We start from the raw sequence: 27655 nt of genomic DNA, 5'->3' as shown, positions 1-27655 counted from the left end.
TTATTTACCTCATTAAGTGTGTGTTTTGGCACGTGCATTATTTACCTGATGGACTAACGGATGGGAAAGAGCAAATGCTGTCTTTTGTGCAAATAGTGCATTTGTGCGCAGGCTGCGGGCTCCATTTCCCGTTCCGTGCATTGAGTACACGTGGCTGGGTGGGACCTCAGGCTGTGCCCAGAGCCAGTGCCCCGTGTCCTCAACCCCACAGAGGCTGTGCTGTGTGTGGGGGATGATGTGGCTGCCGTCAGCCAGCAGAGCTGGGAGGGGTGCCCATGTGCTGGCTTAGCGGGGTGGACTGGTGGCATTGTCATGGTCAGTTCCTCTGTCCTGGATCTGTAGGAGCAGGGAGGTCTCGGTGTGACTGATAGGCTGCTTTGAGGGGTCATGGTGCTGAGGTGTGCTTGCTGCCTTCAGTTCCTGCTGTGTATTAGAAGTTGTGTTGTATACAAAAAGGCAAAAGCCTCCTTGGAAATTTCAGTGGGTTTTGGATTGAGCTTCTCAAGCATTAATAGTTTGTGTTGTGCTGTGATAAGGCTCAGCAGGTTTGTGTGATGTGGTGCCTGGAGCCACGGCTGTTGTTTTGTCTGTGGCTTTTCATTTAGAGCTGTTTGCAGAGGGTTGATCTTGAGGTGTATGTGGTTCGGGCTACCTTGAGCTCCATCCATAGTGCTTAGTGCAGGCTGCTGTGCTGCTTCTAGTTGGCAGTGCTGGAAGCCACACGGGGAAGCACAAGGAAAACCCCTGGCAGAGTGCAATGGAGCGGTGCTGACAGCGCTGAGATGTGAGCGCGTGAGTAACACGAATCTCTCTTCAGTTTCAGATGCCTCTGGATGTTCAATGATAGCACTCCTCCATACTGGAGCAGCAAAGTTTCCCCAACACTTTCTTCCAAGGGCGAGACAAGCTGTGTGCCTGCTCCTCCCTGCTGCTCTTCTCAAAGGGTACGGCTCCATCATAAGCAGGAAACTGGCGTCCCACGGCTTTGGAGCTTCCATGGCAGCAATGTCATCCTTCCCTCCACAGAGATATCACTACTTCTTAGTGCTGGATTTTGAGGCCACATGTGATAAACCACAGATTCATCCTCAGGTAAATAGTTGACGCTGTTAATTCTGTGCTTGTAAGCTGATACTGCCATTCTGAGAGATGGAAAGAAAAGATGCAGTACTGAATAGCTCACTTTCCTTGTTTTCTCCCACCTTCTTTCTACTGCTGCTCCCCCAGAGCTCCTGCTTTCTCAAGCAGCAGTGCCAGGTCGCTGTGATGGAAATGAAATGAAGGAGCCTGATTTTCACCATGGAAGTGATAACATGTGTTATCACAGACGCTACTTAGTCGTGTATGCTTGTTGTCTGCCTGAAGTGGTGGGGGGTTGAAAATTGCTGACTGGGAACCTGCATTAGTAGAGTGCTCTCAGCAACCTTTGATTCTGTAAGGAAAAGGTCTATTATTAGCCAATGGTTTATTTAAAAAAAAAAAAAAAAAAAGCAAAACACAATTTGGATGATATGAGTGTGTGCAGAATAATGGTGTTTCTAAACAGAGAACAATGGTTTTGAGCTGTGTGGTGGTGCTGAAGTTATCTTGCCTGGGTGTTCACTCTGGAGTGTAATGAGACAGGAACAGAGCTGCTCAGAAAGGTTTGCCAGTGTCTGGCCTCCTGAGATACGCAGAGATCTGGGTGGGGTTTGGATGTATTTCTGCAGCCAGTTCTTCTGTCATAGAGTAGAGTAAGTTAGTTAAATATATGTTCAATTATCAGCAGTGTGGGCCTAGGTTTTCTTGCTTAAATGGAAAAAACATGCCAAAAAAGAAGAGATGAAATATTGGGCTGGTAACGGACAGAATTTCTTAGTGTCCAGGCTGAACTCAGACTTTGTACCCTCCTCTATACCAAAAAGTAATACTACTCATACTGATACTAATACTAATACTAATGCTACTGCTAATTCGTGCATCATGTCTGAGATTTACTTTGATTTGCTTTGCTTCAAACATACTAAATCAGTGTGGCATCTCTTTACTGAGATGGTTTGGCGCAATGGGTTTGCTCACCAGTGCAGCTGTGGCTTCCTTTGAGCTTATCTACCAAAGGAGGGCTGCGAGTTGGGATCAGATGTAGGCATCTCAAGTGCCACCCATCCCTCCTGTTTCATGACAAAAAGGACTGCACATTCTCTCCTTGTATTCTGGGTCTTTGTGGGAGGCTGTTGTGGCTCTGCATCCCACTCTGCTGGCGGTTGTAACCGCTCTCCAAGTGAGATGTAGGGCTATTTCCTGCACGCTCAGCCTCGGGTGCACAGATCTGTCAAGGCTGTAAATTGGATCTACCTTGTCCCTTTGGATATGGGCTTGGTCCGTGCACATTTTGATGCAAAACCATGATGCATGTGGAGCTAGTTTACAGCTGGCAGTAAAAAGGAGCATGAGTGGAATATGATTACTACTGTTTTAAGGAGCTTTGTCCCCAAGTCCTTGCCAGAGAAAGTAATGGCCTGGGCCAATGCAGATCCGCTATATATTTTGTTGCACCTTTAAGGTGGAGATGTTCTTCAGCGTTGTTTCTTCTGTCTGCTCTGTTCTGTGCCTGTCTGTATCATATCTTGTGTGCTGTAAGGGCTGTCAGGCCCTCACGTCCTCACAAACAAATGAGTTTGACAAATAAATAATGCTCTTACTGCATGGCAATCGGTGTCACTGAAAAGGCTGAATTTGCCTGCTGGAATTGGGCAGCTTTACAGAAAAGAGCCTTTATTAGCTCATGCCCCTACCTATGTTTCACCTTTTTGCTGGCTGATGTGGCTGTTGCTCTGGTCATTGCAGGGCTACATGTCTGAGTGAGCAAACGGCGCTGTGTATTTCAGTGATGTTGATTTTTGTGCAAGGTATTCCTGGCAGTATTTTCCAGTGAAGCAGTGGCACACAGGTTTTGGAGATGCAATATGAGAGCAGACCTGGGAGTGGTCAGGTTCTGATCTTAGCTGTGATCCTTGTGGTTCTTCTGCTTTTGTTTCCTCACTCGCAAAATAGAAGTGTGGTAAGTGATACAGTGAAATCCAAATGCTCTAGAATTTGATGAGGAGGCTGCATAAAGAGCTAAGCCGTGATCCAAGTTACATTCAGTGGGTAGTCATAGCTGTAAATTTAGCCAGCTCAGCCTGGAAGTCTGGCAGAGCACACTTGTACTGTGCGGTACACTTCACATTTCTCACTGACTACTCTTCAAAACATCCCAGCTCCTTAGCAGCAGGAGCTATCTTTTTCTCTATGCCAAGGTATGTACTGCCACGTCTGTTCCCCCTTCCTCTGTATTTGCTTATATGTGCTCCTCTGCAGCTGACAGCCTCATCTCACTTCTCACTCAGAGCTCCTGCGTTTCCATCCTCTTTCGTGCTCTCTGGTCCCTTCCAAGGTTCTGTGGCACAGCATCTGTAAAGGGGATCAAGGAGAGTCAAGGACAACAGTGTTCCCCTGGGAAGCCATCTGTGGTGTGACTGCTGGCTATGTGGCAGCTGCCCTGTGCTTCACCACTTCTGTGGTCTCTGCCCTTTGTCTGCAGAGGAGAGGTGCTCTCAGGGCTGGTGGCACAGAGCATGCCAATCAGCCTGCATCCTTGTCATCTCCCTGTCTTGATAGCTTTCAGCAGATATGCCCCCAAATCAAAGTGCATGTTTAAATGCACAAAAGGGCAGGGTTGGCTTACAGATTTATTTATGAATGATGAGACCATCCCAGACAGAAAAGAAGGTGGAGAGTTTATCTGCATTGCCCCAGATGAATAAGTGGGAAAAGTGGAAGAATAGAGGCACGGCCTCTGTCATGTAGTGTTTTAACCAGCCAAAGGTCAGCAAGGGGCTGGCAGTAAGAGATGTTTATGGCTGCTCCCTTGCATCTCTTCAAAGCTTACCTCGTGTTTGGAACTTGATCCAGTGCCTAGCAGTGTCAAGCAGGAGTTGGACCTGCAGCAGTGGCAGCTTGCTTCAGCTCTGCTGCTTTCTCTTTCCCCTGCTAACAGTTTAACAGTTTAAGTGCCTGTTTTTGTACACTGTCAGCTCGTAAGGGTAGGTACGTATGGTACTTTAGATACACAAGTGAAGATGCACAAATAAGTGGGAGGCTTGCTCCTCTGTTCCTTTGTCCTCGCATGCAGCTGTTTATCTTGGCCCCTGCTTTCAGTGCTGTGTTGAGGAGCTGCCCAGGCTCAGATCTGCAGCTGCCTGTACCCTTGTGCTGGCAGTGCCCTGAGGAGCTGCGTCCCATTCACTCAGCAAGCCCTGCAGCTTGTCTTCAGCTTCTGCCAAGTGGATGAAAAGTGATGATTTTCTTAAAGGTTAAAAAAAAAGAAAAAAGTCTGACAGAATCATAGAAATCAGAGCTTTTCATACCTGAATTTGAATTTAGGCCCCTACGTGGGATGTCAGCCTCTACTGCAATACATAAAAACACTTTCATGAAAAATGAGTATTTTTTTAAGCTTGTGTGCCTGCTGCCAGGTGGTGCATCAGGCCCTGCCCTGGGGGAAGTTGCTGGGGGTAGAAGCTGTTCCACTGCTGAATGAACTTTTGGCAGTGGTGAAGATACTGTTGGTTCAGGTCGGGTTTTCAAGTATTTGACTTCATGTCTTGGGTTCACTCAGATTTGCTGATCAGCTGGGAATTAGAAATGCCCCCCTCCCTCTTGCTCTGAAGGTGTGACATGGCCAAATCTCTGCTAAAGGAGGCTGTGACCAGAGGCAGAGAAATAAATGAATTGCAGATGATGACCTTCCTCGCTCACTTAAACAGCATGGTTTAAATACAAAAACATTTGAGTAGTTTTCTTTAGTGTATCTTATTTGTTTCAAGTTCCTTTAATGTTTGACTCTTTGTGCGTGTGCTTTTGATTAAAAATGTCGAGCGAAACTGGACACACCTGTTAATAAATACTGAGTGTCGCTCACCGTTTCAACATAAACTGCAATCATCGAGACTACGAATATGCAGATGTTCAGTTACTAATTTATTTTTAAGTGTACAAAAAAGGTATGGTCATAACACAAAACCACGTGAACAAATGAGAGCCAGTCTTTCTTTCAGGTGATTTACAAAGGGCAGAGTAGGACTGCCAGAGGTGGCTCACGAGGCAGCTGGTTGCTCCCATCCCCTGGAAGGGCTGATAATGGAGATGTGTTGGTCTCTGCCTGTTCTACCTGGGTATCCCCCTGCAGCAACTTTCTGCTAGCACGGTTCTTGTGTAGCTGTTAAGCTCAGTGCGTTAGAAATCACCTGCCAAAACCTGTATTGAGGTTGATGGCAAATTGCTGAAAAGTGAAGAAATTCAGCCTTGTTTCCCATGGCAACTTTAACTCAGCACTCTCGTGTATAAGTATTACAGTGGCATATTAATCTGCAATTACCTGTCTTCATGCAGCTTGGGCTTGGGTGTGCTTTTAAACACATAGTCCTCAATTCAGCTGTTACAGTGTTATTTCTAGAGGAATGCTGTTAGAGATGCACGTAACACAATCGCTTCAAATCTCTTCTTTTTTTACTAAAGTAAATTAAAAAAAAAATGTATTTATCATCTCTTTGCCAATTATGGCTTACTTTGTACCCTTTATATAATGAAGCTACATGGCTGTTGGTACGCCTTTCCTCTTATGTTGTAGTGCTTTAAGTTCTCAGAGCATTGGGAAATAGTTCATAGAAAAGCTGTTTTAGATGGCTTTTCTGTTCACATTAATTTTTCAAGCAGTTGTTTGAAGAAACTTTTTGAGGCCTTGTAGCTGCCTCATCTGAGCCGTTACACGTTCTGCTAAGAGCACATAAATATCCCTAACTCAATGTGCATCTGAAATTAAAGAGATGCAGTTCCTTTTTATCATATTTTCCATACGTCGTGTGCCTCATTGCAGTTCCACTGGACTGTTGTGAAATCTTATTTTGGCCACTATTGAGAATGATGTCTTTATTTTAAAGGACGTGGGGGTCGGAGGAGGGCAGACAGGGTTCTGGTATGGGTCTGCAACCCACAAAAGCTGCGTTCTGTGGGGCAGCCATCCTGCCTTGGAGACCTCCCTCATTCCTGCAGTGAGTAGGGACAACCTTGCTGTGACCCGTGTGAATCTGACAGGGCAGCAGAATTACCTGTATTTATTTAAAACCTGGTGAACTAGATAACGTGAAAACAGTGTCTGAATCCAGATCTCCTAGAGAGCATAGCCTACAGACCACCAAGCAAGACACCTGATGTATGACAAAATTCAAAGCAGTTTCTTACTTAAAGATACAAACTCAGCACTGTGATAGCAACGAGCCTCAAATACCAGATGCTGGGGTGGCTGATTGCTGCAGTTCCAACCTGACCCAACCTGCTTGGCTCGTGGTGGGGCACTGACAGCAATGGGACGGCCACCTTGAAGCTGTCCATCACGCTGCCCTTCCCCTTGTGTAGCTCCCACCTGTGCTGTTTGATGGCTGGATCCTTAGCTGTGCAAATATCTCACATGGTTTGGGTGACAAGTTGCCGTGTTAAGTAGGTTTGTTGTTACAGCAGAAAGTAGTTGAGCTGCAGTCACCCTGAAAAGAAAAGATCTGTGCGCATTCCTGAACTAGCAAGTCAGCTGCCTGGTGCTGAAAGGTGGCTTTGCTTTGCCCTAAAGCAGTTGATGGAGGTATGGAGGATGCTAGGGGTGCTGCCACCACGTGGCACCACTTTTCTGAAGGCAAGGGATGGTGCCATGCTTACTCTTCCCTGGTATGGCACTATGGATGCTGCACTGCACGTTCCTGGTCCTGGTTCCTGAGGTCTATGCTGTCTTTGAACAAACCATCCCCATAAATAGGAGACTGCAGGAGATGCCCAAGTCCCCCACTTTCGTCCCCTTTGTTGGGCTTGGGCACTCATCAAATGGCAGCATAGCTCTCAGCTATGTAATTTAGTTCCTCTCCATGCCAAGTAGAAGTGCACTGTCACCAGCAGTTAGCTGTGATGTTTGTAAAACCCTGGCTGTTCATTTACATGCACTAACATGCCCTTTCTGCCCAGCCCAGATGTTTTAGTGTTGCTGGGAACATCGATCGCTTGTGCTGCTCAATAGCAGGTGAAGAGGTTGGAGCTTGAAATGATTCGATGATGCTGCAGTGGGGATGTGCAGGCCAGCTGCCTGTAGCAGCAGGGAGTGGACTCCCACCTATCTATCTATCTGTTTTTATATATCGATATATAGTGGAGCTGTCAACTTGTAATGGATAATACTTGAAAATTCGTACATGCTGTTTTTAACGTGGTTCAAGTGTTGACTTCCCTCCATTTGGTCTTGAACTGTTGTCTGTCAGTGGGGATTTTCTGGGTGGTTAAGTATATGTCAGCATTGCTCGAAGAGGTGAGCTGAAATGTTGGTGTGTCTCTATTTTGCATCCCAGGTGTGGTAAGAGGGAGGAATTTTGCTTTATTCTTGGTGGTGGCATGTAGCTGAGGAGATAATAGCAAAAAAAAAAAAAAAACCCCACAAAAAAAACACAAAGATCAAAACCAGTGGTTTTTGACAGGTGAGGTGATGGTGAGAGGCAGGAAGCAGTCTGTGAGCAAATGGCCACCGAAGATTTGTTTGGGATGGAAGGACAAGGGCTGTGAGCCCACTATCAAAAAGTCAGGCACAGCAGCATGAAAGGAACAAGCCGTAAGTTGAGAGGTGAAATGCTGTGTTTGAGATGCTCCATTTGTGGTCCTGTAAGGAGGGACCTCAGCTGGAGTTTTTCAATTTGGAAAGCATATTTTTTGAGACAGTTTCAAGAGAATCCCAAAGAGAGAGGGTGAGTGTGAGCAGGGATCTGCAACACACGTGTGAGCACAGGCTGAACGGCATCGCGTTGGGCTCTGCTTGTGTCAGGGGTGTGGATGGCGAGCTCTTCTGTTAGAAGAAAGGGAGATGGCAGCGTTCTGGGCTGCGTCTGCTGTGGGGAGGAGGAGCAGTCATGAATTTAAACAACAGCAAGGGAAATTCAGATTAGGCATTAAGGAAAACTTTCCATTGATAAGACTAATGAAGCACTAGGATGGAGTGCCTGGGGACTGCGAGTCTCTCTTATTGGAGTCTGTAAAAGCAGCCGAGACAAAGTCGGCAGTGATTTAGGGGCAGATGCTGATGGCTTCGGGCAGGTGCACGGACTGGATGTCTCTTAAAGCCCAAGCTCCTGGAGGCATGTGATTAGATGGAAATTTCAGCTTCTATTAAAGAAAGAGAAATGGTCCCTCACCCTCACAGTTGTAAGGAAGCACCTGCAAATCTGAGCTGGGTTTGGTGTCAGCAGAGGACTTGAAAGATTGCTCCAAGCTGAGGAAACCCACATTTTGGTATCAGGGTCCGCTGCCTGAACGTTGGAGGTAGAAGGTGAGGTTATCCTAAGAACAAAGGAGAGGGAAAAAAACTTTGGATATATCCAATGATCAGGGAGCAGAAGCTGCCCTCACATCTTCTCCTGGTGCTTCGTGATCTTTCCACACTCCTGCATGTGCCCCCGTGTTTTGATTTTCGGTCAGCATCCTTGGGAAGTCAGCACAGCCTTGGTCCAGCGGAAGCCTCGCTGTCCCCCATCACCTTTGTGGCACTTGTTTTGGTCAGTTCAATGGAGATTTAGAAGCAGGGAAGAGACCTCTGAGGTCATTTCAACTACTGCCCCTGCGGACAAGTGCGAGGCTGCTCACTTGGAAAGAGCTTTAGTTAAAATAATAATTAAGGCAGAGGATGGAATCGGGGGATGCAGACCTGTTAAGGATAGTGCTGTTCTTACCGTGTCCCTTTTCCATTTTAATTGCCTTGGGGGAAAAAAAAAAAAGTAGAATCGCAGGCCTTTAAAAGCTCTGATTCTTCCTGCTCCTCGCCACCCCCCTGCACCCACCCGGATCTTGGAGGCATCAACTCTCATCTGTCAAAGTGTAAATCAGCAATTAAAACACAAACAGCGAAATGCCAAAGATGACCCGAAGCACAAAGCAACTGACAAACAAGTCCGGACAAATCGGCGGATAATTTATAAGCATTGCCCTAAAATCTAATTATTTGGCAATTCGAATTTGCAGCCGGCCAGGGCTGTGCAATAAATTTAACCCGCCATAAATTATTTAGGAGCAGCCCGTGGTGTAAATCAAAACCACGAGTGTTTGTTTAAGAAATAAGCTTCTTGCGCATAAAACGACTTTTTGTTTTTCAAGAGGGGACCAGAAAGAAATGGCTGAAGGAAATGAGCTGTGCTAAGCCTGTGTCCCCTCCGTGGGACCCCCTCGTCTGTCCTGCCTGCACCTCTTTGGAGGTGTAGTGTGGTCTTTGGGAGGATGTTTTATGCTTTTCCCTACCGGAAAAAATCCTCTTCTCTCAAAGACATCTGCTTGTTTTTATTGCGTTTTGAATAGTAGGCTCTGATTTTTATGGGCATCTTTTATTCTCGTGTTTATTAAACTTCTTCACAGATGGGGGTGGGTATAAGGGATAAATTATTCCCTCATAGTTTTAGGATGGAATTGTCCATACAGTCTTACTCAAATAAATAAATCAGCGTCCCAGAGTATGTCCTGTCCTCAGCTGACGTGGGTTAGAGGGCTTTGAGGCCCAGGGAGATCAGCAGGGCACAGAGTGTGTGCGAGTCCTGCTGGATCAAAGCAGTGAGCAAAAGTTCTGCTGTGGGATGAGTGCAGCTTTCTTTGCAAAAGTTCTGCTGTGGGATGAGGGCAGCTTTCTTTGCTGAGGTCTCATTGCTTTAAGGAGACGCCAAGCAGGTGTAGTTGCCTGCTTGTGCAAAGCTTTAGTTGTCGAGAAAATTGAGAGAGCTGCATCTTTCCTTCTGTGCTGTGGTGCAGCAGGGATGGGAGCTGTATTTAAGGTGGCCGGGCAGGGAGAGGTTTTATGGCACTGATTCTGCATGGCCTCATGAATTTTTCAGATCCCTTTGAAAGGGAAGTCCAGCACTGCTGGTAGTGCCCTGCGGACGGCCCGGCCGCGCTGCTGGCACCCAGCACCTCTTCTCAGGGAATGTTTAAAGAAACAAGGCAAATCCGAGCCAGCTGTCACATAGATTTGTTTGAATTACCACGAAATCATAAAGGCAAGGTTGTTGTAAAGAGTGCGGGCTGGGTAATGGATCCGTGTAAGCCTGCGGCGCTGCAGGTTCTATTGTTGCAGAGTTTGGGGAGCAGCAGAGGGAGCAGAGGGTGCCCGTGTCTCTGTAAGCGCGTTAGTATTGATTTTGGAAGCGCTGTGTTCTAACAATATAAATGCAAATGCCCGTAATTGGGCGCCGCGCGCAGAATTTCCCCACACAAACCATATTCAACTTTTCACCGCGCGGGAAGGAAAATAAAAAGCTGCTTATTTATTGCCGGCGGTTTGAATCCCGGATTTCCTTTCAAGTTCCTTCGCAGTGGTAAATAAAAGCCCCTAATTGCGGCGCTCGCAGAATTCAAATGGGGGCATTTGTTCTGCTGGGAGCTCATGGCTGTGGGCCCCCCCGGCATTGCTGCAGCACAAGCAGGGTGCTGGGTGGTGGAAATGGTAATGCGTGAGGCAGACGGGGATGGTCAGAGTGATGGGAGGGAGAGGGGACGTCAGGGAGGCTCTGCCTTAGGTTCCCTGTGCTGCTCTCTGTTCCTTTTCTCACTTGGCCAAAGCACTGGGTGTAGGGATGGAGGTTACCGGGCTGCTGGGAGGTGTGTGTGTATGTGTTAGGGCTCACCATTTCATCATAATTACTAATGAAATCGTAGATCTGTAATAACATTTTGGATATCTAAAACAAACCATATGCTTGTTAAAAAAAAAAAAAAGAGAGGACGGGAGAAAAGTGGCAACAGATCAACTTGAAGCCATAAATTCTTGGTAATAGAGGCCTCCTTTTTCTTTCCCTTTCTGTTTATGTTTGATAGATATTTTTGTTTCTGCAGGAATGTCAACTCTTAATTTCATGATGTATCATGGGCTTAAGAAAATTGAATTTAATAAAGGCAAAAGATGAATGGCACCTTTAAAGGTCCCAACACTTGTCTTTATTAGCAGGACAAACTGCAGGGTCTCCGAACACTGCTTCTCTCCAAATGAAAGTTTAAATGAAAAGTACAGCAGTGTCACAGGTTAAATTTCATTGCAGGACTGGCTAACGTTGTTACTGAGGAGTGGGGCTGATTTCATGGGGCCGGGATCTGTTGCCTTAGATACCGACGGAGCAAACACTGCCAGAGCCTGGAAAAATCTCCACTATAGGAAGCGTGCAGATAAACAGCCTTTGGGGAGCAGTCCTTTACCACTTGCTTAAAAACGGACCGAATAAGCCCTGAAGAGCTGCTGCTCGTTCTCTCAAGCTGGAGTTGCTCTGCAGGTCCCACCCCGACTGCCTGGCTGTGTGCTTCCCCAGACCTGTGCTAATGCTGGATGTTGTTAAATTTTCCACGTTTTTAGTAGCATTTAGTTTTTATTTCCTCAGCCTATTTTAACATGACCCTCCTGGCAGTGCTTCCTGCTGTCAGTGCTGGAAGGCAGTGCCTTTGTGCATCCCACCACGCCATGGCTGTTAGGGACACTCTGTGGGTGCTCCATTGCCCCATTCAGCTGTGTCTTCATCTAGCCTCACTCTCTGCAGTTCAATGGGGGATGCCACATGGCTGCGGCCAGGCAGCGCTCAGCCCTTCTCTCTCTGCGTCTTCCTCCCTGTCCCTTCTCAGCAGTGGGATCCTTGGGTCCTCCCACCCTTTAGTGGGTAGCACAGCACAGGGAGAGATGCTCCCAAAGCTCCTCTGTGCGCACAGCTGCCCCTGTGAGGCTGTCTGACCGCCCGCTGCCTCCCTCTGTGCACTCAGCACTGCATACACTTGGTTCCATTCATTTCTCCAACCTGCAGGCACGTGCCCCCCAAGCACATCCTGCTTAGGGCCAGATACCTCTCCTCCTGGGGATACACTGGGTGTTTCCTCTATTTACATTATTTGCTGTTTCCATTTACCCACCCACTGCTGCATCATGATGTCATCAACTCACACGTATGACCTCACATTAATTTCCCTCTGCGGGTCACAGGGGTTGCAGTCAGGGTCCAAACTGGTGTTAGTTCCTCTGCAGTGACTGCACTTCTACATGCTAATTTTACTCACAGGATTTTTTTTATATATATATGTGTATACATATATATATATATGATTTTTTTTTTTTTTTGTATTATTTCTTATTTGTCTCTTCCAGATGTTTTCAGGCAGTTTTTTTTTTTCCGTTGTTGTTAAACTAATTCCATTCATGTTTTAAAAATTTATGAAAGCACTAATAAAAATGTCAAAGTGGTAAAAATGTTAGCTTTTGCTCTGCTTTGATTAAATTTTGCAAACTGTTTTTGAATATTAAAAAGCAATATTTTTTTTTATTCTCTCTCCCCCTCTCCGTTTCTCCCCAGAAGTGATTTGAGAGGCTCGGTGCGTGGATATCACTCAGCAGGCTCATTTGCACTCCAGAACCTCGGTGCCATGCATCTCTATTAAATAACATAGACAAATTATTCTTTAAAGACACCAAACAAATTGTCGCTTCTCCTCTTGCATTAAACTGGAAGGAAGAGAGGGAGTGAAGAAGGAGGGCTGCAAACACAAAGGATTTTATCGCTTTTATTCGGCGGTTGGCTTTTTTAATTTCATGTATATTTTTTAATAATTGTGAAATCCATCGTAACGGGATTTGTTTAAACTTTTTATTAACAGGTCCATGTAAATTTTTGATTGTTGATTATTCAAATAATTGAACATTCTTCTGATGAAGAACGGTTTTATTTCCCTATCAGCATAAGTTGTCTGCAAAGAGGAAAATGAAGCAGGGGATGCTGCTGCGCTGTGTTCTATGACGGTGGTTTGGGGGGGCTCCAGTCCCTCTCCTCCTACTGCAGTGTTCCTTGTGACTTTGATTTCACCTCTCCTGGGCTCCTGTACCCTAGCATGGAGCTTCATGTTGTGCTTGGCTAAATTTGGGGGTTCTGTTTATTTGGTTTACATGAACAGTTTCTCTCCTTCTCGCCCCGTTCAGGAGATCATCGAATTCCCTATCCTGAAGCTGAATGGAAGGACGATGGAAATTGAATCCACCTTTCACATGTATGTTCAGCCTGTGGTGCATCCCCAGCTTACGCCCTTCTGTACAGAGGTAAAGTGCAAAGGTTCTCCGGTTCTCTGAGTCCCAAGGGGAGCAGGTTTTCATTGCACCAGGGTTGGGGCCCCCTGCTCACAGTGTCCTGCCGCATGTTGAGGACAATTGAGGACAAGAAGGGGGATCTTCTTATGTCTTTGTAGCAGCGTGTAGAAGTCTCTCTTTGGGTTCGTGAGTTGTGATCATTCAGTTATGACCTGGTAGCTGACACTGGTTCTGTTTAAACTAATGAACGTATTCCTAGGTGACCACAAAACAAAAGCATTGCTGTTGTGTTGTGTAATCTACAAAACACTGGCAGCCTCCATGTAAACTCTTTGGGATCTTGCTGTTCTGAATGTTGATGGGAGAGGTCGCAGAGAGCATCAACACAGAAGTTTTTAAGTTCTTTTTGCTTTGGTTTTTTTTCCTGTTCCTCTACTGTTTTAATGTTATCCAGGTCAGCAACTAAAGCATTGACTGTGGGCTTAGGGTATCCAGGCTTTTTGTTCCCTCCTGTTGTCATCCAGCACCATTGGCACTGTGGTATTTTCTGCATTCTCTTTGACTGCATTCTCCTTTGACAAGCTTATCCTACATGTAGTGTCTGTTTCCAAGTGACTCCTGTCTGTTAAGTGGAGCTGTCTTTAGGACCAGCCAGCCATATTTGCATGTTGTTAAAACATATGCATACACACACTTCTTTTTTTCTTTCTCCTGTAGCTAAAAGCCAGCCAAAGGTATTTTATTTAAATTAAAAGAGGCAAAAAAATAAATAAAAACTAAGCTCAGAGAACATTATTCCCAGGAGAGGGGCTTTCAGAAGGCCCTGTTTTCACACATTTATAGCTAAATTGGAAGTGTTTTTGCAACTTTAACATAATAAGGCTGGACAACTACTTGGGCTGCCCCTATGCACAGGAGACTTGCTGGACGTGTGCTGAGGCAGATGTCTGCTGTGATAGATCTCACAGTTTGCACCTAAGAGCAATGTTCCCTTCTAGAGTAAGGCCTGGAAGGTAAGTGCTGTGTGTCATTGGATTTCTAGAGAAGTCGTCTCACTTATTTGCTCCTACTGACATTCCCTTTCCTAGCAATTCCTCTGTTGCAACTTTCCCCACCCCAATACATTTATCTCTTGCACTGCTTTTTGCAGAGGCCCTATAGAGACGCTTGGGGTTTGGGAGACATAAGCAGCCCCAGGAGCAGCCCCAGCTGTGATGTATATGCCATTCCAGCTCAGCCCCTGCCTGCACAGCTCCAGCGTTCACCATCAGCTTTGAGCTGGTTTTTGTTGCCTGAAAAATATCCATTTTGCTAAATGCCAGTAAAGGGCTTTGTCTAGGCACCTCTACTTACAAAGGGTGAGATTTATTGGCCTCTTTGTCTACAAAGAAAGACCAGGCCTGATTATCAGATTGTACACCAGAGACAAGTGTTTAGGTAATCAGCAAACTGTCTTAGAGTAGAAATACGATGGTTTCTCAGATAAACTCTGGTGCAAAAGCAGCAGTGTTGACACTGCACGGGAACCTGACTGCCCTGCTTCTGCTTTCCCTTTCCCTATCCATTGCTTTGCCAGAAGGTGATTGCACTGCTCAGTAAGGATGTGTGTGTGAGGCTCAGCAGGGCCACCCAACGTTATTCTTCTGGTCTGGAGCATCTCTCACACTCCTCTTGCTGAAGAAAGCAGCATGAAAACGGTGTCTGCAAGGACAAAGGGCTTGCAGTCACCTTCAGGGCATCTCTCTGCTTAGGTTTTGCGGTGGCTGAACTGAACCCCGGCTTCAGAAGGTTCCTCCAACCTCCCACACCACTGCTGGGAGCATGCCTTCCAAGCTGCTTTCTTCTGTTGCCCTGCTCTGATTCCATATTTCTTGGCTGGACACGAACTATAAGGCTTGGTTCTGGTGTCAGGCAGAGAAAGCAGGGAGAAAAAGCTCCTCCTGCCCTTTTGAAAGATACAGGTGGTTTGATGCCCAGGAAAGCTCATACCAGGAGCTGAAATGACAGGATCCCTCTACACATGAGGCGCTTGTTCAAGCTTTTTCATGGTACTTTGCTCTCTTTTTATGATTAATTTTTATTGATTTTTTTTTTTTTTTCCTGAAGGAACAGACAATAAAAGTACAGAAAGATAAATGCCTTATCTCTTGTTTATGTTCCCAAATACCATGTGCTTCTTGGAGTCGCCAGTGAAACTTTATAGTGGTGCAATTTGATGTTTTTATATTTTATCAGAAGCGTGAGATCAGATAATACTGCAGAAAGCCAATGCACCTGGGTGGGTGTTGCAGGTGATGTATGTAACCGAGACCAGAAAACATGGCAGAAGATGGGAGAGCAGAAAGCTGGTCCCCGTTGAGCAGTTCCTTTGGTGATGAATTGTACCCATCCTTCAGGCACTTCCTGCGGTCAGGCTGGCTCTGTCCTCCTGTGCCAGGCAGATGTGTGGGGAGAGGCAGCGAGGAGGGGAAGAAGCCAGCCAGCGTGCTTTAAAAACCACTTTGAAGAGCTGCATGTTAATCTCCTAAATCTATTTGCCTCTTAGAATATGGGGAGTCTGCAGGCAGCAGCTGTTATACAATTAAAATACAGATTAATATGAAAACAGTTTCTAGGATATGAGTGTCTGTGTCCTTACACTTCCTTAAAATTCCACCTTATAATGACTTGATGAACTTGAGAAACCCACCTAGAGGAGCTCTGCGTTCTTAAAATTAGAATACTTTCCCTAAAAGGTGTATATTACCGTTCCACGGAAGTCACGATGAGAAAATAATCTTTTCACTTGCAGCTTATTCAGCGAGTCAGGTATTTGGTATTCATTAAATGCAATTACAGTTTAATTGAAGTTTAATCTTTTTTTTTTTTTTTTTCTTGTTCCCCTTCTTCTGAGTTCAGTGCTGTAAGCCAAGCAGCCAATGGAAGAGAGAAGTAAAGCAGCAGAGCTGCTGCCAGCTGCCATGTTGTAGCAGAGCCTTGTGGTTTATGCTGAGACGTTCTGTGCAGGAGGCCATGCTGGTCTCCTGCAAAGTGCCAGATGAAGGGAAATACTGGAGTGTGCACTTGTTATAATAATGATTTTTTTAATTACTTGGGTGCATTGATGGCAAGCTACTGACCTCCAATATTCAATATGTTAAAAGACGGTTTTGTCAGTTGGAAGACAGACAGAAACATTATCTGCTTTCTGTGTGCCTCAAGCTATCCCAGGTGGGGGCCCATGAGACCACATCTCTCTGTGCATGTGCCTACCCTTCAGCAGTCAAGCCATCCTGCTGCAATGCTTTACTGCCCAGCATAGGGAATGAATGGATTCCGAGCAGCTCCCACTGAGTGATAGTGTGGTCTCATCCCAGTACCAGGGGCATGCCCAGAGCCCCCAGTAGAGCTCATCAGAACAGGAATAACTGGGAAAGGGCAGCTCTGGGACACCATGTCAGGCATGCAGTGGCACTGCTGCTCCAGCCCCATTGGGAGTTCACTGTTCTGTGGGGGGGTGGGCAGGAGCCCCGTACTTTCCTGTGTTTGGGATGGAGCTCTGCCCTTGCCCATGGCTCTGCTATGGCTGATCCCTCAACAGCACCCATGCAGGTCACAGGAGCATGTTTTGGTTGCAGGGAGATGGACAGCAGAGGAGACCTTTCTAATGATCTTTTGAGTGCTGCTCTGATGGCTGCTCTCTGTTTGTCTCTCATTTCAGCTGACTGGGATTATTCAAGGCATGGTGGATGGGCAGCCGAGCCTCCAGCAAGTGCTTGAGGTAAGCAGAGTAACCTTTATTTCCTGAACTCTGACCTCTGGTCCTGTCGTCTCCTCTTCATCTCCTTCCCTGCACCCTCCCCTTGCTGAGAATCGAACCGCGTAATTTGACTATGATTACAGCTTCATTAGAATAACATTTGCTGTCACGTCGGTGACACACTGCTGAGAGTATTGAACCATTGATCTGTCATTTCCAGCTGCTCATGTCAAGGGTACTGACAAGATATCCAAACTCTTGCCAGTAGATGGGAGAAGAGGCGATTCTTGCTTGAGCCAGTTTTAAAGGACCGAGGCGTTGCTTGAAACCACTGCTCTGGAAGCTCTGTCTTTTTTCCTTCCTCTTCCTCAGCATTTTATTAAATTAATTTTTTTTCTACCTATTTAAATGCTAAATAATACACGTAGCATTGAAGGAAAATGCCTCTAAAATCTAATCTGGAGGATTTGCAAATGCAGATATAGCCCTAATAATGCCATCTGCTTAATGTTGAATTCCTACAGCATTTAGAGCTTAATTAGCTTGGAAGTGTTTCTCCATCAATAGCTTTTGTTGGTAGTTAAATAATGAAGGAAACCTTCCCAAGCAGAGCCCTCTCAGGCTGCAGGTTGCTGCTCAATGCATTGTCTCTGTCAGGATTTCCACTGCTGTGTTACCTAATTGTTCCTAATCAGAATAATTGTAACAATTGCTTATGTGAAGAAATCAAATTAAAGGCTTTAAAATCCTCCATGGAGACAGCACTTCATGGGCACTCACATAAGAGTTCAGCAGGGTTGCAGCGGGAGCTTTGCTGCCAGATCCTGGAGGTGCAGGTGCTCATGGGGCCAGGAGTGTTCTGCTTTGGGGTGGTTGCTCCCAGGAGGGCTGTCCTAGTTGGAATGAATGTCATCTTAGGGGGTTTAGCCTAGGCTAATTCTGCCTGGTTGCTCCCTAAGGTGAGTGTGCATCCTCCAGATTATTGTGGCCCATTTGTGAAGTGGATCCAGAGCATATGTTCTTGTGGGACGTTTACTGGGAATATGGACTCACTTGAAACCCAAGCTGAATGAATTGTAAGGAACAAGGAGAGACCGAACCTGGGAGTGGAAGGTGGCATGCCTGCCTTTGGCTGTGACTGCTGCAGTGTTCAGATGTACCCAGTTCTTTGTCTCTCTCTCTCTCCCATATCCTGTGTGTGGAGTGGAGTGTGTGAGCAGTGCTGTGAGTGAGGGACACCATCCCAGGATGCTGGTGTTATCCTGGATATTCAAACAGGTAGTAAGAAGCTCCTGCTCAGATTTGTTTGGCTGCCTCATTCCCTTCAGCTTACAGCCTGATGCCTGGACGGCCATTGTGGAGCCTCCTGCTTTGGCTTCTCTTGCTCTCGCCCAGATCACAGTGGAGTGCTTCAAGAAATAAGTGAATTCTTCTTGGCTGAAGGGGGACAGGTTGAAGTCCCTACAAGCCCATTTGGTGCAGGGAGAGGAGAAGTGCAGGAATGCCAGGTAAAAGCGCAGCTGTATTGTCCCGTTAAGGCTGCACAACTTCCATCCCTCTGTGAGCAGAGCAGCTGTGGTGCCAGATAAGATCATCTCCGCTCTGGTTGCCTGATGTCTCCTATCAGAAATCTTCAAAGGTCCAAACGTGCTGTTGTTCAGATGGCAAGCAAAAAGAGAAGAGAGAGAGGGAGAGAGGTGGATAAGATCACAATTTTCTTCTCACTTGATTGCAAGCGGCTTATCTGAGTTTAACTGTTCTGGCTCGGCCTGTCTCTGCAAAACTCATCCCCTTTTCTTGCCTTCCTTTCAGAGGGTCGACGAATGGATGGCAAAGGAAGGACTCTTAGATCCCAGCGTCAAGTCGATTTTTGTGACCTGTGGAGACTGGGATTTGAAAGTGATGTGAGTATGGAAAGGGAGGGAGGTTTTTCTGGGCTTTATTGCTCCATGCCTGCCTGTAATGTGGATATCTTTGTCCTTACAAGCCTCCGACTGTCCCCAGTCTTTATTTTTCAGGGAAATCGTTGTTCGCCGTGCATAATTGGGAGTGGAGGGTTGTTTAAGAAGACAGGTAGGTGCTAGGCATAGTGCCAGATCATTGCCCAGGATAATCTCTATAGCAAATGAATCCTTTCATAACCCCGAGAAGGGTTTAAACTGGGGCTTTGTGATATTTCCTGTTTTTAGCCAACATGTTTTCCAAAGGGATGATCATCCCTAAGCATACAAATGAAATTCCATCTCTGAACACTCAAATCAAGCAGTAGTCTTTACCTGACTTTGGCATGCAGATCCTTTGTCCCTGTCATCTTGGCACGTTAACTGGATGTGAATTAAAGTAGTCTTTGGGAAAAGAATACAAGCCAGGTCTGACATGCTTCATTAGTCTTTTGTATCGCTGAGGTCATGTTCCTGAGTGGGGTGACTGGCATCTAGAGAGTTCCAGGTGGGGACCTGCGCTGAGGTCTAAAAGTGCTGGTGTATGTGCATGTTTTCCCATGTAAACAGCTAGACCAGCAACCCAGGAAAGTGATTTTGAAGAAGTGAATGAAATTAATCTAACCTGTAAGATATTTGCAGAGTATTATCATACTGCGCTGAATTCACCTGGATTGCTGTAAACTTGCTTCAGCTTTTCATTTCCTCAGAGTGCTGGGTTAAGGCTCCTGTTGTTATCACATCAGTAAAGCCTGGACTTGACACATACGAAGCTAAGCTGACATCCACAACTCGTTAGTAGTGTTACTTGGTGCTCACTGTGACGTTGGTTTCCACAAGCTGGAAGCCTAAATAAACTGCGCACAGCCAGGGAGCAATCAGCACCGGTTCCTTCCCTGCAGAGTGGTCTTTGTAGAGTGGCAGCTCCTTGCTTCCACATGGTATGATTAGTGAGGCATGAGATACGGGGATAGAAGCAGCAGCACAAGCGCTAGTACAGATGAGGAATTTGCCATGCTCTTTTGAGTCAGAAGTTGCTGGGACTCTGCTGGGGTCATGACCAGAACTTGAACATGAGTATATTGCCAATTCTTCTGTCACTGGTTTAATGTGTTTTTCTTTGTAAATTGTGCTTAAGCGTTTGTTAGAGTCCAACACAAAGACAGCTGCAGGGATGTGCTAAACATCTGTTTCCAATCTCTTTTCTTGGCGCTTTCCTTCTCTGTTGTTGTTTTGAGAGTCCAGTTTACTGCTTTTGGTGGTGGTTGTGAGGAACTAACTGTGGTTTGCTATGTCTCAAAGCCCATCTTTCCATCCCCTTCACACCAGGCTAACAAGGTTTCCAGATAATGGCATCATAACTCAGTGTCTGTATGAAATAGACAACCTTCTGCATTTTTCTCTTTCATCAGAGGCCGATAGTGGGGAAATATAGTGAAGATGAGCCCTGTTTCTGGTGAGCCATGGGGACTGTGGGGTGAGCTGAGCCAGCAGGACACGCAGCTCTGGAGCCCAGATACTTGATTCACCATTTGCAGCAGTCTTTTGCATGGACTGTGCCTCACTAGTCAGCTGGAAAAGAACACTCCACTCCTGGCCATGAGGCTGCAGTGAGTGGTTCATTTCTCCCTCTTCCTTTTAAAAAAATGTTTTAAACCATTAACTTCAGAATTCAATCCTGAAGCGTCTCCAGGGCAGAGCAGAAAGTACATTTCATGTTTCCAACCACAGATACGGGGAGCCCGGCTGCAGCCGTTCAGCGAGTAGCGCATCGCACTGCTCTGCCACTGATTGGGTGCAGCAGCGTGCAGCGTCACATCTGATTAGCTCCATGCCAGTGAATGAGGCTTGAGTGAGGACTCCCTGCCAGCTCTGACTTGTCTCATTTCCCATTACTTTTATCCGTCACCACAAATGCCGAGTCTCCCTCCTAAACTAATTAAGTTTGCGTGTGTGTAGACACATTGCCAAATAGGGTTTAGCAAAGCAGAACTGAGCATCTCTTTTTAAAGAGGGAAGGCACAGAGCTGAAACGAGGCTGCTTAGACAGGGAGATGCATTCTCAGAGAGGTGGAACATCTAGGAAATATTCCAGGGAATTACCTTGTGCTTCCCTAAAAGACTTGCAGTGGTGCTGATGCCCTGTTCTACCAAGTGGAGTCCACGCGCTTGGCGCTGAAGGTACTGGGACAGAGAGGGGAGGTGGTGCTGCTTGTCCAAGTTTGGAGGAACATGTTCCTGGAAGCATTGCATGGTGAAACTCCCACTGGATTCTAGATGAGTTCTGGAGCAAGCTGTGTTCCTCTTACCAGTTTCTTGTGTGGTTTGTAATTCCTTGTCCTTAGCTTGGCTGATGGTAGAAAACTGTGCAGCTTTGTTCCTGGCTTCTCCAGCAATGACTTGGGCATTGCTTGGCTTCAGTCCACATGTGCCGTTCTACACGTGCTGGGGAATGATGTCTTCTGGACAGGCCTGTCTGTTTGTGAGTGCTTCCAGCAGATGCCAGGGCACCGGGAAGCACACAGATGAGCAAATTGAATTTGGGGTGTTGGCTGGGTCACAGAGAAGGACCTACCAGCCTGTCACCATCCAGTGGTGGATGCGGGGACAAGGTGGGTAAATAACCTGTCAAAGCCAGGAGTTGCAGCATGCATAGTACTCAGCTGAGAGAAAAGTGCAAGAGGAACAGCCAAGGTGCAGAGCTCTTATGAGGGTGTCTAGCAGCATTCAAGATAGACGCTCAGCTGCTAAAGGACCCATGAAGCCTCTGCTTGTCTTAGGAGTCTTCAGAGAATGAGGTGCATTGTGGCTGCGCACTTGACTTTTCTCGAACATCTGAGCTTTCCTGGTAGATTACAGAGCTCTTTCTGCGTGGCTTCCCTCTGAGCACCAGTCACAAGGAGCCAGGAAACGGACATGCACCTGGGAAGGGCTCGTGGAGCACCAGTTGAGGTCCTCTGCCCTGCTACTCATAGCCTTGTCGTGGTCATGGAGCAAAACACAAAGGAAAGTCACTGCTGGAAGATTTGGCTGCTGCTGCTAGAGAGAGGGCTCCGAAACAGAGTGCTGCTGGCTGCCGGCTTTCAGCTCTGAGCCAGGCTGGAGTCGGGGAGACAGCAGCTCTCCTGCCGCCCCTCCCTTTCCCTCTTGTTAAGATGCAATTTCTTTAATGAGGAAAACCTCTTGAGTAGGAACATCACCTTTCTGAAGGCATGTCCTGACAAGGCAGTTCAAGCCGACAGAGTCGCATCTCAGCTTCAGCAAATATCAGTCACTCATTACAGAGACTTCTCCCCTCCACCCCCCAGCAGCACCCCTCATTCCCAGACAAGGGAATGAATCACACTCCTGCTCTTGAATACATCATGACAGTCGTGGGTCTAATGAGAGAAGGCCATTCATTCTGGGTGGAAAGTTCCCTGTGCCGACACAGAAATGTTATTAATTAAAGAGAGCTACCTGAAGCAAAAGATGAAAGGAGCACCAGACCTGCCAAGCTAAAATATGAGTTGGGATACAGCCTCGTTAGGCACACGGTCCTCGGGCACAGCAGGAGGATTCCTTCAGCCTGTTGCAAGGAGCTCTCCTCTGAGTTGAAAACTCCAGGGCCGGATTCAGACCCAGCTTTAGTGCCAGAGCCTCATCCTGCGCGCAGGTGGAGCTGCTGCTGGTGGTTAAACAAATCACATTGATGTGGCATTGAGTGGTGAAGGTAACGTACCCCTGAAGGGCCGAGGGAGCCGCTGTCTGCAGGAGATGATTTTAGTGGAAAAAGAGGGTACTCGGAGTCTGCCGAGGTTGAGCCCTTGTGTTGTAAGCTCTTTAGTGTGGTTTCTCTTTTCTGAAATGTCAGATTGCCTCCCTCTGTGTGTGGAACCATTTTGCCCGCTCTGTAAGCACAATGTGAATTAATCTTGGCAACCAAAGGAACGTTTTCACTGTGTGTTCCTGCTACAGAGCTGAGACGCAGCGCAGGTAGGTGATAGGCCTGTGGTCACACGTGCATCGTACATATAGGCAGAGGCAGGGAAAGGAGCTGAAGCCACATCTGGTGAACCTCAGAGCTGCACCTTAATGTCAGGAGCACATTAAACCTTCCAGGTTTGGATCATTCTGCAAATGCAGCAGAAGAGTAAAAACATGCGTAGGCTTGGCTCTGTGTACCTGCAGTATGAAGATGTTTGTACTGCATTTACTGTGGCTGATTACAGTGCGCTAATTTATTTCTTTACAGGAAGCTACTGCACAGTTGTATTTTATTTTCTTAAACAAGTGTTAAAATGCTGGTACTCTCTAATGCGGTGATATAACATTGTGAAGTATCTTGAAATGTTTATAGCCCTTGGTGCTCTTCCTAGGTTGCACATTAGTAAATTCTGAGCAATTAATTATACCACTGCTTAATTCAGTGTTACTCTTTTAGCCCTTGCTGTGCAAGTGGCGCTGACTGGGAGGACACTTGCCTTCTGATACCAGCTCAGAGCGTGTCAGTAGGTAGGTCTTTCTGTCCTTCTGTCCTTATGGCTTGGCTTGGGATCAGCATTAGGTCATGAAGAAGATGAAGAATCAATGGTGTTGGTGTCCTTTATGCGCGCTCTTCTTTATCACAGTAACAGAAGAGGGTCAGCAGTCTCTGCATGGGGCAGAAGTTGCAGGCAGCCCCTGAGTGCCTGGGGCTGCGTGGGTAGCTGTGGGGAGAGGCAGGAGAAGGCATAGGGTGAGCTGGTTAGGTGACGGCATTGCAGAAGCTATGTTTAGAGAGTGGCTTTGAGGGAAGAGCTGGTAACAGAAATGTAGTAATCTGCCTTTAAAAATAAGACAGTAATTCCAACTAAAATCTTTGGATTAGCTTTTTTGTTACCTTAATGCAGATTGTTTTGCTGACCAAGCCTGTGGTATATCCTTTCACGTGGTTACATTGGCTCAAGAAGAGGATGGTGAACTGCAGTGCAGGGATGGGACTGAATATCCAGGGTCAGGAACCTTTTGAGTCAGCTCTGCTGATGGAGTTGTTCATGTAATTACATCCTAAAGTGCACTGCCGGAGCTGAGCAAGGGAGCCTTATGAGCATGCTCTCCTCTAGCACTTACAGGGAGCAGCACAGACCCCATTCACTTCTGTGACCCTGCAGGCCAGCTTTTTGTTTTTAAAGGAAATGATATCAGTGATGCAAAATAAATCTTGGATTTTTAAGGTTTTTCCCTTAAAAATAAGAGTGTACAATGCTTATTTAAAATCAGTTTTGCACCCTTGATTTTTGTTATCCCTCTGCATCGGTTCCCCACCTGTCTCCTGTTCCTGCCTTTGTTTGAAATGTGTTGATTGCATGAGGCTTCTTGCGAGCAGCACTGAGATGTGTGACCGTGAGAATGCCTTTGTGTTAAGTTTTGGACATGAAATCTTTGTGTAGGGATCACCATACAGTGGACTATCACTTTTGGGTCTGCTGCTTGCCTGGTGCGTCATAGCAGAGATGTTTGTCATAGTCAGGGCTGTAGTTGCCAAAGATTTATTGAGCTGTGATGCCTGATGCACACTGTGGAGCATGGATGCTGCTGCTTGGGAATCAGCGTCAAAGAAGTTGGTGGAGAAACTTGAAATAAATTTATGGTGTAGGGGAAAATGAGACAGGCGTTGCATGAAATACTTCATTTCCAGCAATGAACCCTTGAGGTGGGGTAACAAATGGAGAGGTGGATTTTCCATACTTGGATAAAGTAATGCAAGCTGTATTTGAACAGCTACGCTGGACTGAATGCAAGCCATTGGTCCCAGTATCATCTTATCATACAATAGGGAAAAATAATTCCTTCTGCAATAGAAATCTCTAAGGTGAATTCTGTGTCCAGCGTTGTAATGAATTTAGGCAAAACAGCTTCAAAACCAATGGATCCATACTGAATATTTGGTAAAAAGCATCCCTGGCCTTCCTTGCATATATGAGAGGCCTCTGATAGCAACTCAACTTCATGGTTACCCCATGCCCTGAGGGGTCAGAAAGCTGGCTGACTTGAGGATGGTTAAGGAGACACCACTGGAGAACTCTATCATCTGAGTTCAGGTGTGTGCAGCATGAGAGTAGTTTCATCAGTTGTGACTTTTCCTTATTGCTTCAAAAAGCTTAATTTTTCTAGCACTAGACAGCTGTAGTGTTTCATGCTGGGGCTGAAATGTCAGCTGTCTCCCTTTGGATCTCAGCTCCTCTGAGCTCCCAGCAAAAGCAAGGTGGTTGTGTGTTGTCATCACTGCTGCCTTCCCAGTGGCTTTGCTGGGAGTAGTGTGATCATGGCTGCTCAGGTTGGAGAGCCCTGCTTGAAAAATACTGCTAGCCTAGGAGCAGCCTCTTTGTTATAGTCGAGCTTGGCATAACTCGGTGGCTTTCTTGAAAGCATTTTAATTGTTTGCATGCTTGTTTCCTGTTGGGAGCCATTTTCCTGGATGGGTTCAGTCCCTTTCCTCCTGGAGCTCCTGGCTGGCACAGACCTACTGGGCCATCTTGAGGTCATCCCTGGTATTTTCCCTCCAGCGTATTCTCATGTGCGTTGTCCAGCCACTCTCTGTAGCCTGAGGAGTGGATGTCTGGGTGAGTGTGGGACACCACAGCTGCAGATAACTTTTTGAGCTAAGTCCATTCCATGTTGGAGCTCCCTTTTCCTGTGTGTTTGTCACCCTGAAGAGCGCGTCTTGTGAAGACTTGGGGGAAGAGGAGTGAGGATGCAGTGTGACGTGCCAGCGGTGCTGTGTGGGAGGCTCATGCTGCCCAACCTGTTGTCCTGCCTGGAACCCTTCAGCTTTCTTTGCCTCCTTTGAGGGCTTCCTCCTTCCATCTGCCCAGCACTTGCATTCCAAGTGACCCTTCATCTCCTTCTGTAGGTGCCTTTGGTCATCTCTACTGTCCCTGCTCAGTTCTTAAATCACGTTGGGTTGTTGTCAGTGCCAGTGTCAGCCAGGGCTGGGCTCAGCTCCATCCTTAGCACAGAGCCACGTGCTGTGCAGCCAGGCAAGGTGGAAGGCTGCAGCCCCTCTTCTCCAGCTCACCATACTCTCCAAGCTGAGGAGAACGGTTACATTTTATGGGCCATTTAGCTTCCCAATGGTGATCCTAATTCTTCACAGCATGCGTGTGCCATTTCTGATTATTAAAAGGACCCCTGAAAAGGAGCTGCCCTCTGAGTCAGTGCTCTTCTGTGCAGTTAATTGTGGGAGGGTTTTGCTTAGAAAGTGAGGCTTAATATTTCCATAGCCCAGGTTCTGCCGACACAGGGAATGACCTCGGTGTGCTGTCAAGGAAGAATGCTTGTCTCATGCAATTCAGACCTGGGATTGCGCTGTATGAAGCCCACTTGCTTTCTGCGTAGAGACACAGGGTGCTTGAAGGGCTGGCTGGCCAGGTGTCTGAGCCTTTCATCCTTTCATCTCTCTGTCTTTATGTTGTGTGACACTTCGGGTGCTGAAATAGCTTCCATTCCTCGGGGGCCTGAGCAGGCTCTGCAGTTACGGGAAAGGAGTGATTACATCTGAGTGACACGTTAGCCGAAGGATGGATGGCTGCGGTCGCATGGCAGGTGGGAGATGGATGGGTGGAGGGTGGGTTGAGGGGAGGTTCTTGTCAAATCCCTGTGGTGTCTGCAAGAAAACAGAGCTGGCAAGCCATCAGGTTGTGAGCTTCAGGTGTGAGGAAGCTGCCAAGATCCCTGGCACTGGGAAATGCCAAGTGGAGTGTTCCTGACACACGGAGCGCAGCAGTGTGACAGAATGAATGAGGCTGGTGTGGAGGGGTTAACGCATGCAAAGCCGGTCGGCGGAGGTAAGATTTGCCAGCAGGGTAATTCAGCCCAATGGCAAGACTGTATGAAAGAATTCAGAGCTTGCAAGAAGAAAGCTGAAATTTTTCAGTTGCTGAAGTTTTCTGCATTTGCTGTAGGAAATTGGTGACTTAAGCAGGTTTAAGCACCAGGGTCTTGCACCAGTTGTATAGATAATGTGAAATTAGGAGGAGGCTCAGTAATTAATTCCTCTTTCTGTGACCTGGATGGGAAATGATTCTCACTTGCCACTTTTCCTCAGAAGTTCCTTCAGAAGCTGGTAGGGACTCTGGTTATGAAACCCAGGAAGCAAAGAGGATCCCTGGGTGCCTGACTCTTCCTTTTCTCTGCTGTTTTTTTCTCGCAGGCAGCCTCGGGCTGCCTGTCTCTTTGTTAAGAGAGTGACAGCAATGTGACACCGTGAAAATAATTACTAACAAATCACGGTGGTGACTGCAAACAGCTCGCTGCTTTCAGAGGCATGTCAGGGAGCATTAGAGCAGGGCCATGGGAGCTGCGGAGCAGCTAGGGGCTCTGTCTCTGCTCTAGGCTGAGGGGAGCTTTGGAGACCTTTGGCGCCCGCCACCCCCACGTCATTCCCTTCTCGTTGGCTTTTTCTTTCTTTCCTTCCTTCCCTGCCTTTGCCATCAATAATTAAGCCCATTAATTGCACAGTGAGCTCAGGAAAGCTGAGAATGATTAGTCTGAGCTTCTGCCTGCCCTGCATTCAGCAGCCAACCACAGAGCAGCAGAAGCATTTCTGGAGGAGTGTTGGGGACCGAAGTATATCCAGGCTGTGCTCCCCATCTTGCAGCCCTTGTGACTACCCTGGGCAGGGATGTGTGTTGTGCCCTTAGGAATTTGTGTGCTGCTAATGTACATTTGGAGAATTGCTCCTGTCCTTGTCCTCAGCAGTTGCTGATTTCAGTGGTTCAGTGATCCTGAAAGCAGGTTTGCACTTATGCAGAGCATCATAGCAGGTATGCAGCTGATGGCCATCTCCAGTAAAAGAACACACATAGGATGGAGAGGACC

General features: G+C 46.8%; 1 protein-coding gene across 1 annotated transcript in view; it reads left to right on the top strand.

Moving 5' to 3' along the window:
* The first annotated feature begins 817 nt into the window (after positions 1–817).
* The window catches only part of ERI3 (ERI1 exoribonuclease family member 3), an 88582-nt gene continuing 61744 nt past the window's right edge, over positions 818–27655 (top strand). The window contains exons 1-4 of the mRNA XM_042819228.1: positions 818–1092; positions 13031–13147; positions 16836–16895; positions 18687–18778. Coding sequence (XP_042675162.1) covers positions 841–1092; positions 13031–13147; positions 16836–16895; positions 18687–18778 — 521 coding nt within the window. The 5' untranslated portion in view covers positions 818–840. The remainder of the gene's footprint in view (positions 1093–13030; positions 13148–16835; positions 16896–18686; positions 18779–27655) is intronic.

Source organism: Centrocercus urophasianus, unplaced genomic scaffold (assembly GCF_019232065.1).
Source record: "Centrocercus urophasianus isolate 14NV4802_14NV808 unplaced genomic scaffold, USGS_Curo_1.0 seq_18, whole genome shotgun sequence".
Classification (NCBI taxonomy): domain Eukaryota; kingdom Metazoa; phylum Chordata; class Aves; order Galliformes; family Phasianidae; genus Centrocercus; species Centrocercus urophasianus.
Note: the sequence above shows the minus strand (reverse complement) of the source record. Positions and strands in the feature narration are given on the sequence as shown.